Source organism: Glycine max, chromosome 17, assembly GCF_000004515.6.
Source record: "Glycine max cultivar Williams 82 chromosome 17, Glycine_max_v4.0, whole genome shotgun sequence".
Lineage (NCBI taxonomy): Eukaryota > Viridiplantae > Streptophyta > Magnoliopsida > Fabales > Fabaceae > Glycine > Glycine max.
Window position 1 is genome coordinate 18,272,866 of NC_038253.2, and position 13,185 is coordinate 18,286,050.

The following is a 13,185-nucleotide window of genomic DNA, read 5'->3' on the forward strand; positions in this document are numbered from 1 at the left end:
GAATTTGCCACCAAAATAAATAAATAATATTATTTTTTTCCTTTAAAAGCTAAACGAATGGATATACGTCCTTATCCACATAGGAAAATAGCACAAGCCAATAAAATTCGATATTTTGATCCACACGGTAGGTCTAAATCCTGTTTCGGATTATTCATACGTGGGCAAACTTACAACATACACACCACCTAGGATTTATGACCACAATTAAGGTACGAAAAATGAGTATGTCACAGTCACCCAACACTAGCAACCACTGAGTTCACCCCTCAAACGTTAATTAATTACAAGGCTTATGTCTATTTTCAGTATTTTTGACATCTTCGTTCTCCTGATTTTTGTTGGCTTTAACTTTAAACCACCAATTCTGTTCCCCTTGTTTCTTCATCATTAGATTTTAAGTGCCATGCATTGATATAATATAAATATATAACTTCATTTAATTAATGCAAGCTATTGAGTTTTGAGTCGAATCTATTAGCCACAAAACACACACACACATATTCTCACACAAACTGCAACCATGGCTACTACCTTATGTTACAATTCTCTTAACCCTTCAACAACCGTTTTCTCAAGAACCCATTTCTCAGTTCCCTTGAATAAAGAGCTTCCACTGGATGCTTCACCTTTTGTTGTTGGCTATAACTGTGGTGTAGGATGCAGAACAAGGAAGCAAAGGAAGAAAGTGATGCATGTGAAGTGTGCAGTGGTGGAGGCTCCACCAGGTGTTTCACCCTCAGCAAAAGATGGGAATGGAACCACCCCTTCGAAGAAGCAGCTTCGTATACTTGTGGCTGGTGGAGGGATTGGAGGGTTGGTTTTTGCTTTGGCTGCAAAGAGAAAGGGGTTTGAGGTGATGGTGTTTGAGAAGGACTTGAGTGCTATAAGAGGGGAGGGACAGTATAGGGGTCCAATTCAGATTCAGAGCAATGCTTTGGCTGCTTTGGAAGCTATTGATTCAGAGGTTGCTGATGAAGTTATGAGAGTTGGTTGCATCACTGGTGATAGAATCAATGGACTTGTAGATGGGGTTTCTGGTTCTTGGTAAGTTTAAAGGTTAAGTACATATTTGAATTGAATCAGTGATTTGATTGTCTTTTTTCTTTTTCTTTTTTTCTTTCTTGTTCTATTTTTAGGCATGCAATAGGGATACTCATGCTGATTGGTTTAATATATCATTTAAGGTGTTGGACCCTCAAAAGCTAATTAGGTAGTTTCAACCTTGTGGTAAGTGGCAACTGTACTCATTTTTGGCAAATTTAGGACAGAGAAATTCTAGCAATGAGAAAAGTACATGGTTAAGGGAAAAGAGTATATTAAATTATTAATATCAATTGAGAACTTTGAGTTGACAAACTTCAATATCATGACCGTTGCAAGAAGTGCCCTAGTAAAAAAACTGTGAAATCTTAACAACAGCAGCAGGGAGTCAAACGCAACTGCAATGGAAATTCAGATGTTTAACAATGTTTGTGTCAGTGGTCCTAGTTAACAAGTCTATTAACATCCTGTTTGTTAATGAGTTTGATTACTCTTAGTGAGTACATCCTTCATTTTAAAGTTGGGGGAACTTGGGCTTAATAGGATTCTGTAGAACTAAACTAACCAAATAATTATTCTAGCAAACATGCAAATGGGTGTTCTGTTATTGTAAATTTTCCTTTCTTTCACAAACAACAATCTTATTTCCTTACTATCAAGTTATAAAAAAAAATGTTTTCTTCTATTTTCTGTATGAAATTTTAGCATTTGGTACCGTGAATTGATATATAGGTTGTTGTCAGGTACGTCAAGTTTGATACATTCACTCCTGCAGTGGAACGTGGGCTTCCTGTCACAAGAGTTATTAGTCGAATGGTTTTACAAGAGATCCTTGCTCGCGCAGTTGGGGAAGATATCATTATGAATGCCAGTAATGTTGTTAATTTTGTGGATGATGGAAACAAGGTAATTAGAGAAAGATTGTTAAAGATTCTCCTCATATTTCTGTCTATTATGATATCTATTTTCTGATGCTTTTATTTCTTTCTTATTGAAATTTGAAAACGCATTGGCAGACAAATATCATTTGATTGATGTTTACTACTTTCCCACCCTGCATTCCACAATTTCAGGTAACAGTAGAGCTAGAGAATGGTCAGAAATATGAAGGAGATGTCTTGGTTGGAGCGGATGGAATATGGTCCAAGGTCTTATTAATTTTTCTCTGATTATGATCTTATTCTTTAGCAAATAATTTTTCCCATATGAAAGTAAACATCATACTGAAACATGACAAGTACTGTGGAGCTCATATGTGTGTTAGATTTGTTCTTTCATTGTGAAGTAGTGAACTCTTTCTGTCATTCTGTCTGTAAGCGGTTCGTATAATCATAAATTCTGCATTTAATTTTATTGTAATTTTTTATGAATAGGTGAGGAAGCAGTTATTTGGGCTCACAGAAGCTGTTTACTCTGGTTATACTTGTTATACTGGCATTGCAGATTTTGTGCCTGCTGACATTGAAACTGTTGGGTATGTTGATTATATTCATGTATCGTATCTCTATTTATCCATTTTCTGTGGACTATGTTGAAATTTTGTAAACATTACTTACATTGAGTTGAGAAGCTTACTTGAACTTCTTCGCTGGAAGATACCGAGTATTCTTGGGACACAAACAATACTTTGTATCTTCAGATGTTGGTGCGGGAAAGATGCAATGGTATGCATTTCACAAAGAACCTCCTGGTGGTGTTGATGAGCCCAACGGTATGCATTCTCTTTGTGTTTGAGATTTGAAAACAGTTAGAAGCACACCCTTTGCAAATGTTAAATTTTCAATGTGGTCTACTTATAGACATACCTTTTTAATTGTTTGTGTTGGCTTTTACATAACTGATGCCGTTTTTTAATTGATTGTACCTGGAAAGAATTTTCAACTGTTATGGTAATGAATAATTGATTATTTGTTTGACATTTTGAGCTTAGATCATTTCTATGCTGAGGATCACTGATTATTATGTTCTGCCACTAGTTACTACTAATAATGAACAATTAGTGGGGGTTATATATGAAAAACGAAAAAAAAAGGTAAAGAAAGCTGCTCATGGCATCATCTATTTGTCGGAATAGAAGGTATTTTATTCACCTTGTTATTCTTGAGTCATTTACACAGTATAAATAGATACAAGAGAGAGAGAGAGAGAGTTTAGGGGTTGTCCTAGCCTATACATGATACTGATGGCTAAATATAACTAAATTTGACCCTTGATCTAAGGGATTTGACAGCTATTTACAATTAATGTTCTTATTTTCTGGTAATTCTAATGACTCGCGCTAACACTCTCCCTCAAGTTAGTACATAAATGTCTTTAATGTCCAACTTGTCAAGGGAGTCAGGGAAGTTCTTATCGGACACTACCTTTGTAAGAATGTCTGTCAATTGGTCTTCCGACTTGACAAACGGAAATCAAATAATCTTCTTGTCAAGATTTTGCTTGATGAAATGTCTATCTACCTCCAGGTGCTTTGTTTGATCATGCTGGATAGAATTTTGTGAGATATCAATTGTATCTTTATTGTCAGAGAACAAGTTCATCTCCATGCTAGGACCAAAGCCAATCTCCATTAGTAACCTTTTGAGCCATAATAGTTCACAAAGTCCTTTGGTCATGCCCCTAAACTTAGCTTCAGCACTAGACAAGGCCACTACTTTTTGCTTTTTACTTCTTTGTGTAACTAAATTCCCTTCCACAAATGTGAAGTATCTTGATGTGGATTTTCTGTCTATAACATTCCTTGCCCAATTTGCATCAGTGTACCCTTCAACACTCAAGTGATTATTCTTAGAGAACATCAACCCCTTTCTTGGTGAGGATTTTAAATAGCGAAGTATTTAGTTTATTGCATCTGTATGTTCTTCACTTGGATTATGCATAAATTGGCTCACCACACTTACGGCATAGGCAATATCAAGGTGAGTATGTGACAAATAGATAAGTTTCCCCACCAATTTTTGGTATCTTCCTTTATTCATGTGCACTTGGTCTGTGTATTGAGAAAGTTTGTGATTTTGGATTGTTGGAGTATCTGTTGGTTTGCAGTCCAGCAGCCCCACCTTAGTCAATAAGTCAAACACCTACTTTCTTTGATACAAGAAAATGCCTTTTTGTGACCTTGCCACCTTTTTCCCCAAAAAAATACTTGAAGTCCACCCAAATTCTTCATCTCAAACTCAGTTGTCAATTGCTCTTGTAGTCTTGAAATTTCTTCGATATCATCTCCAATAATAATCATGTCATCTACGTAAATAATTACAGTTGTCACATTTCCTTGCAGATGCTTTAAGAATAGGGTGTGATTTGAATTACTTTGATCAAAATCATACCTTCTCATAGTTGAGCTAAATCTTCCAAACCATGATCGAGGTTATTCTTTCAATCCATATAGTGCTTGCTCTAACTTGCATACCACCTTGGTTCCAGAAGAGGGCATATAGCTCGATGGGATATCTATATAAACATCTTCTTCAAGATCTCCATGGAGAAAAGCGTTCTTCACGTCAACCTGAAGTAATGACCAATCTAAATTTGTTGCAAGAGATAATAGGACTCTAACAATATTTAGCTTGGCCAACGGTGAAAAAGTCTCTGTATAATCTATACCTTAAGTCTATGTGAACCCTTTTGCCACTAGCCTTGCCTTGTGCCGATCAATGGATCCATCACTTTTGTATTTGATTGAGAACACCCATTTGCACCCCAATATCTTCTTTACCTTAGGAAGTGGTATCAACCTTCATGAATTATTGTTTTGTAAAGCTTCCATTTCCTCTTGTATGGCTAGTGCCCACTTAGGATCAGCTAAGGTTTCTTCCACATTTTTTGGAATATGACAGGATAATAATGTCTTTATGAAGGCATGAATAGGATTTGATAAATGTTGAGTAGACACATAATTTGCAATGGGGTATTTGGATCGCCTTTCTTCTACATTAGGGCAGTATCTATTGGGTGGCTTTCCTCGATTGTTCCTGATAGGCAATACATATCTTACAGAAGCATTAGTAGATGAGGAGATAGTAGGAGAGCTTACCTCAGGATTGTTCCAAGTGAGAGGGTCGGGTATTATGAAAAGAGGGGGCTCTTGACTTCCTTGATCGATATAGTCTTCATTGACGGGAACTTCTTCACTAGCAGTTCCTTCATTAGTAGAAGGATCCTCTTTACACTCAACTTCAGTTATATTTAAATGTTGCATTTCTATAGGTTCATCATGGATTACTCCTTCAACTTCAGATTCATGCTCTCCAATTTGTTTCTTTTCAATAGCTGGTGATGGAGCCACCAAGTACCAATTTAGCTCTCTATTCATGGACTCCCCTTGAAGAGCTGAATTGGATACCATAGGAGAAAAGAAAGGTTCATATTCTAGCTAGGAAAGTTACATCCATGGTGATATAAGTTTTTTCGATGGTAGGGTCCAAGCATTTGTAGCATTTTTTGTGTAGTCCATAGCCCAAAAACAAGCACCTAACAACACATGCATCAAGTTTGGTGCGTTGGTTTTTGTGGAGATGAACAAAAACCACACACACAAAAATCCTAGGTTAAAACATCAACACAGTAGGTAATTGTACATGAGAAGAGAGTACTTGCAGAGGTGTTTTAAAATGCAAGACCTTGGAGGGCATGCAGTTGAGGAGGTATACAACTGCAATTACAGCATCATCCCAATGGTGAGTTGGAACATGGGTGCAAAGAAGAAAAGCACGTGTTGTCTCTAAGATATGACGATTTTTTTGTTCGGCGACACTATTTTGTTGTGGAGTTTGTGAGCATGAGGTCTCCTGAAAGAGACCATGTTGTTGGGATTATGCTTTGAAATGATGGTTAACAAACTCCATTATATGACCGAAGAACTTGAATTTTGGTTGAAAACTGATTTTGAATCATGATATGAAAATTCTGAAATATTTGAAACACCTCATCTTTAGTCTTCATTAAGTAAAGCCATGTCATTCGTGTGCAATCATCGACAAATATTACGAACCAACGGTGACCAAATACGATAGTCCTAAGGGAAGGTCCCCACACATCAAAATGTTTTAGAGCAAAAGGAACACTGCTTTTATTCAAACTCATACGGTAGGAGGTTCTATGGCTTTTAGCCAAAATACAAGTCACACATGTAAACCTAACATTTTTCAAATGTAAAAATAAATATGGAAATAAGTGTCTTAAATAACTGAATGATGGATGTCCCAAATGACGATGCCACAACCATATTTCTCATTCTTTGCTACTAGATTGATGGCACACGTGATGTGCTTCTCCTTTGCTAAAATTGTCTAGGTAGTATAGCCCCCCTCTCTTAGTACCACGCCCAATAATCTTCTTGTTGAGAACATCCTGAAGAAGGAAAAAAAGTAGAGTACATCAATACCACATAATTGAGCTCTTCAGTTATTTGACTCATAGACATTAATTTATTAGATAATGTAGGAACGAGGAAAGTGTGAGATAAAGAGACTGAGGGTGATAATGCCACAGTTCCAACACCTACGATTGGCTATGCAACTCTATTTGCATTCGCAATGCAAGTCCTATGTGGTGGAGTTGACTGGGAGAAGTTCATGGGATCAAAGGTCATATGGTTTGTTGCCCCAGAGTCAATAATCCATGCACTTGCATCCTGAGAGTTAGAACTACAGAAAACTTGACGCCAGTTACCTGGTTTCATTGAGGTGGAGGAACTAGTTACAGGACAAAGCGAGAGTTGAGACTCAACAGTGACTACAACAGCTTTACCAGTGCCTTCCTCAAGTGTCGTGGTGTCTTTTTTCTTCTTAGCTTGCAACTCATGCCACTATTTTGGATACCCATGTAGCTTGAAACAGGTATCACGATTGTGTCTAACATTTCCACAACGTGTGCACTTTCCTCCATCAGATGGACCCTTCGACTTCAAGACTGAGTTGTGTTTCCCAGCCACTAGTGTTGGCAATTGGCCAAATTTTGAACCTTTAGTGGCCATAATAGCATCACTTGTTGTATTATCTACCCCAGATGCCATTATAGTCTAACAAGTGTCCTCCCTTCGAACATGTGCATAAGCATGCTCGATTGTGGGAAATGGCTTCAGTTGGAGTATGTCACTCCAAATGTTATCGAGTTGGTCATCCAATCCATTGAGAAAGATATAAACTCTTTCCTCTTGTAGTAAATAATTGTATTTTTGTATATCTCTTGGGCACTCCATGGCATTAGGGCACCGAAAGTCTATCTCACGCCACAGCCCTTGTAGAACATTGTAATATTTTTCAATTAATCCACTTTTCTACGACATCTGGGTTACCTTACGTCGAAGGTTCCTAAAGTTGTGAAGTATCAGATCCATCAAAATATGTCATAGCAATGGAGTCCCAAACCCCTTTGGCTGTTGGGAAGCGGATGAAATTCCCCACCAGTGAGGGATCCATTGAGTTGATCAACCATCCTTTCACTATAGCGTTCTCAGTTCGCCATTTACAGAATGTCGAATCAATTTCCGACGACAAAGGGAATGATCCGTCAATATATCACAGTTTGTCTTTGCCTGAGATGTACATCTCAGCCACCTGGGACCATAGGGCATAGTTGGAACCATCCAACTTGATCCTGATCGATATCGTCGAGGAATTAGAGATTGACAGTTGTGATGTTGACTAGGCTTTTGACAAAACCTCCATCATTTTTGTCGTAAGATTTGCCAAAATGGAATCGGTAGCGGAAGCATTTGATGGCTACTTTGTGGAATCACCAATCGCTGAGGAATCAACCATCTTTGGGTCCCAATAATATGCTCTTGATACCATGTCAGAACATAAGGTATTTTATTCACCTTGTTATTCCTTTGAGTCATTTACAGAGTATAAATAGATACAAGAGGGAGAGAGCTTAGGAGTTGTCCTAGCCTATACACGATACTCATGGCTAAATATAAGTAAATTTGACCCTTGATCTAAGAGATTTGACAGCTATTTACAATTAATGTTCTTATTTTCTGGTAATTCTAATGACTCACGCTAACATTTTTTAGCATTTCAGGAAGCATGCTTCATACCTACAAAATACTGATACTTGCATTTGTTTCATGTATCGATATTAGACATGTATCTGATATTGATACTTTTGGATACTTCACCAATAATAAGTATCAGAAAACTATCAAGTGTTAGATTTAACTAACTACATCAAATCTCAATTTTAAAGTGGGTCACATTTTTACTAGTTTTAGGAAGAAATGAAGTAGCTACTATTCTTGTTTGTAGGAAATAGGCTATGATTTATGATGACTATGATTCATAGTTTCTATTTTGTTTTTAGTAATGTTCAAAAAGTGTGCTTTTAGTTTGAATTTGTAGAGTAACAATGTTATATTATGTTTAATATTTTATGCACACATGTATGTGTATCTTCTACATTACGTATCTGACATTAAGAATAATTGTATCATATCCAATATGTATCCATGCATCATAGTAGTTAGCATGGTATTTATTTGAGATTACCTCATGATTGCTTTTTGTTAATATTCAAAGATGGACCTAAATGCTTCTCTCGCCCATTCTATCTCAGACTCATTTCCTTCTATTACTGAATCTTTATCCATCTTTCTTGACGTGGAATAGAATGGATTGTAAATATCAAGCATTCAAGCTGGTATAATGATGAAGATTGCTAATGAAATAGCCTGGGTTCTATGACAGTAATTTAGCATTGGAAATGTAGAAATAAGATGACCTTGAAAATATACAAATAGATGTGTATCTTTATTTTTCATCCTTTTCAATGAGGAAAAAAAAGTTAAATTATCATATTCATATCTAATTTCTTAGTTCTTTCTGCATGGCAGGAAAAAAGGAAAGGTTGCTTAGGATATTTGAGGGCTGGTGTGATAATGCTGTAGATCTGATACTTGCCACAGAAGAAGAAGCAATTCTAAGACGAGACATATATGACAGGATACCAACATTGACATGGGGAAAGGGTCGCGTGACTTTGCTTGGTGATTCCGTCCATGCCATGCAGCCAAATATGGGCCAAGGAGGGTGCATGGCTATTGAGGTATATATTCTTTTTATCTGGTATTTAGCTTATTCATCCTCTCTCAATGAAATATGAAGTTATTATGAGTTCTACATTAGTTTCAGAAATTTTTTACTTACTCAGACCAGGAATGGATGCAAGAATTGACTAATGATGGGGGTGGAGGGGGAATACACAAGATAAACGAAAATTCTTAGTTTAAACATATGTATCATACATGTTATTTCATATAATAAATTTCATCTATGATTGAGTTAGTGTCAAATTTTTAAACAAAGCAATGAAAGACTATTTGTACCATATGACTATTATATCCTCCAAGTCTTGGATTGTTTACATACTGTTTACTCATCCAAAATTACAATAAGAATCCACTTTTCATTGATGTGAATCTATTTAAGCTTCCTCTTTAAATATTCTCTTTTTACCTGTGGGTCTTCTTACTTATAAAATAAAAATAAAAAATTGTTATAAATTATAATGTATTAGCCCATTAAACACAAACTTATCAAAACTGATTGTAGAGGCTATTTTTGTTTTGCATTAAAATTTGATTACCTGTAATATAAAATGGAAATGTAATAAGGTCAATAGGGAGACTCCTCGGCTCTCTCTACCTTTGTCCCTCTTTCATACCTAAGACATTATCACTGATTTTCTGGACTTTGGTATTTGAAACTTTTTCTTAACTTTCTTGTCGTTAAGCTTTCTATTATTTTTTTTCTTGGCACAGCTTTCAAATAAACAATTTTATTTCCATCTGTCTGATGGATATACACTATTTACAGAAACATACATAAAATTAAAATATTTCCTACTTTAAGAGGAGATGGAGATAATAGATGTCAAACTATCTCAACTTTTGTTAGAGGCTCGAAAGGGACTGGTAATCAATGAAACACTTGAAAAGTGAGGCAAAAACTCCTTCTGACTAGTTTGTTTTATCATTTCAGGACAGTTATCAACTTGCATGGGAGTTGGAGAATGCATGGGAACAAAGTATTAAATCAGGGAGTCCAATTGACATTGATTCTTCCCTAAGGAGGTAATATACCATTTTGCATTTATGCAAATGCAAATGATGATATTATTGACTTGATTCGAAAAGAGAGATCGTTTCTTGCATCAACCATGGCTCAATAGTTAATGTTTCATTATTGGTTTAAATACATTTTTGTTTCTTGGAATTTAGTGATCTTTTGTTTTTCGTTCTTGTAAAAAAAAAAAAAATTTCAGTCATTGTAAATTATATTATTTTTTTGTTTTTAGTCTGTAAAATATTTTAGATGACGTTTTGAACAATAAAAAATGTTATATAAAGTATTATAAGGACGAAAAACAAATATAATTTGTAATGACTAAAAAATAATTTTTTACAAGAATAAAAAAAAACGCTAAATTATCATGACTGAAAAGATATTTAAGCATTCATCATTTTCAAATTGGTAAATTTGATGATAAATCTCTTTGGTGATTAATGGTGCCCATCTTTTTTATCCCTTTTGCATTAATACTTTCAGCTACGAGAGAGAAAGAAGACTACGAGTTGCCATTATTCATGGAATGGCTAGAATGGCGGCTCTCATGGCTTCCACTTACAAGGCATATCTGGGTGTTGGTCTTGGCCCTTTAGAAGTAAGAACTTAAAATTTATCAATAAGAGAATGAAAAATATGGTGAAATGACACTCAAATTGAAATAATTAAATGCACAAATTCATTCTTGCTTCCCTTACTCTGCAGTTTTTGACTAAGTTTCGTATACCACATCCTGGAAGAGTTGGAGGAAGGTTTTTTGTTGACATCATGATGCCTTCTATGTTGAGCTGGGTCTTAGGTGGCAATAGGTAACGTTTAGAGCCTATTTTTCTTTGCTCATAGTCTTTCTTTCATATTGTCTTCATCTGATCTTCTTATTCACATGCATGTAGAAATCTGAGCCACTGGATAAATGATGAGAACTAAGAAGTTCAAGAAATTGATAATTGAAAACAATGTTTAGTCTTTACTTGGACAAACAATAAAGAAATATTTATGTGTGCAATTTTGTTACTAACAACATGAAAAATGATGCTACTTTTGCAGCGACAAACTTGAGGGCAGACCACTAAGTTGCAGGCTCACAGACAAAGTACGTTGCTCAAATAAAGTTTCTTTTGTACTTTGTTGCTGAGAAGATATTGTATATCTGGTAATTTATATGTTCACATCTATTAGACTTGTTGTGATGTTGTTGTTAATAGCTATTTGATTATTTATGAAGGCAAATGATCAGTTACGTAGATGGTTTGAAGATGATGAAGCACTCGAGCGTGCTATTAATGGAGAGTATGTCTCTGACCAAATATTTGTATCACCTATTACATATTTCTTACCACAAATAAGTAGATCACATAACTTAATGTTCATCCTTGTTTTCTCAATTATAGATGGATTTTATTACCGCATGGAGATGGAACAGGTCTTTCAAAGCCTATATCTTTAAGTCGAAATGAGATGAAACCCTTCATAATCGGGTATGCCTATTGCTACACCTACTTACAATGCAGTGGCTTAATAGTTCTTAATTATCATAAAGATAATCTAATTTTTGGTCACCAATTAGTGTTGAGAAGTGTGCAGTTCAATTCCTAATTATCATAAAGATAATCTAATTTTCACTTTCAGCCTATTTTCTAATATGTTTTTGTAATTGTAGGAGTGCACCAATGCAAGATAATTCAGGCAGTTCAGTTACAATTTCTTCACCACAGGTAGCACAAATTTATCATTACCTGAATGAAACACGGTCCCATACTTGATGTGCTTCACATCATTAACATAATCAACAATTTCTCTTTTTAAGGTTTCTCCAACGCATGCTCGAATTAACTATAAGGATGGTGCCTTCTTCTTGATTGATTTACGGAGTGAGCATGGCACCTGGATCATTGAGTAAGTAAAAGAAGTGAAAGGTTCTTTGTTTGACATTAAAAGTTTTAAATTCTTGAGAAATCTATTTAATATCATTCTCATTATGTTTTCAGCAACGAAGGAAAGCAGTACCGGGTACCTCCTAATTATCCTGCTCGCATCCGTCCATCTGATGTTATTCAGTTTGGTTCTGAGAAGGTGAGATGAGAGGTCCTAAAAAGCAGTTGCAGTATACTCATGTTACACATTTGCATCTTCTAGGACTTATATTAGGTATATGAGGTAACCACTGATCAACATATGAGAAAGATACTACAACTGTTTGATTCACTAATTATGACTAGTTTCTTTCACAGCCTATAAGAATTGAACATTATTAGTTGGATGATTCAGTCTCATTGAGTAGTGTTACTTGTACACACTTTCATCCCACACTCAATTGTTTAAAGTAAAATTATTAGTTTATTGCATTGTTTAACCAATACCGAAATTTCAGTTGTTAATTTTATTTAAATACTTGTGGGAGAGGTGCTAAAAAATTATTCAAGTTACATTTGATTTCACAATTCCCCTCATTTATCTGAGACAAATGATTCACAGACATAATCTTTTGCGTATATTATCTGTTATCCTTGCCTGAAAATGTTCAATTTTAGTTTAAATGGTGCACTACTTATTTGATGTCTCAGCAACCAAGTTATGTGCAGGTTTCGTTCCGTGTTAAGGTGACAAGCTCTGTTCCAAGAGTCTCAGAAAATGAAAGCACACTAGCTTTGCAGGGAGTATGACTGATTCTGCTCAATTGCAATTTGTAAGTTATGGAAAAATTATACAGCACAAATTTGCTATTGTATAGTACTATCTGCATTGTTTTAGGGTGGGGTATTATACCACAGTCTAGTCATTTAAGATCTGATATGTTACATGCCTATATGGACATTTAAGAGGGACTCTTGGGTATAAATTTGTTACTCCACTCCAATACTTTTTGTGTATGACATTTGTAATTTGTTAGAGTTAGATTTATAACATGACACACATAAACTTGCACGTGATTAATGTTGAATGGAGTAAGCAATGCCTAGCTATGAATTTTTGCACTTTTAATTGTGATTTACAGAATCAAACTGTATAGTTTATCATTATAAGAAGAGCAAATTCAATTGTCACCAAATTTAACAGATATAGTTCAATTGGT

At 35.4% G+C, this 13,185-nt stretch overlaps 1 protein-coding gene across 1 annotated transcript; it reads left to right on the top strand.

The window, feature by feature from the left end:
- The first annotated feature begins 523 nt into the window (after positions 1–523).
- ZEP (zeaxanthin epoxidase) lies at positions 524–12,775 on the top strand. Its single transcript, NM_001289332.1, is given in 16 exon segments — positions 524–1,047; positions 1,788–1,950; positions 2,118–2,192; positions 2,418–2,518; positions 2,640–2,755; positions 8,882–9,093; positions 10,029–10,120; positions 10,596–10,710; positions 10,818–10,921; positions 11,160–11,205; positions 11,338–11,402; positions 11,504–11,590; positions 11,773–11,827; positions 11,920–12,008; positions 12,101–12,185; positions 12,695–12,775. Coding segments are annotated over 16 exon segments (2,010 nt in total).
- Positions 12,776–13,185: the final 410 nt, after the last annotated feature.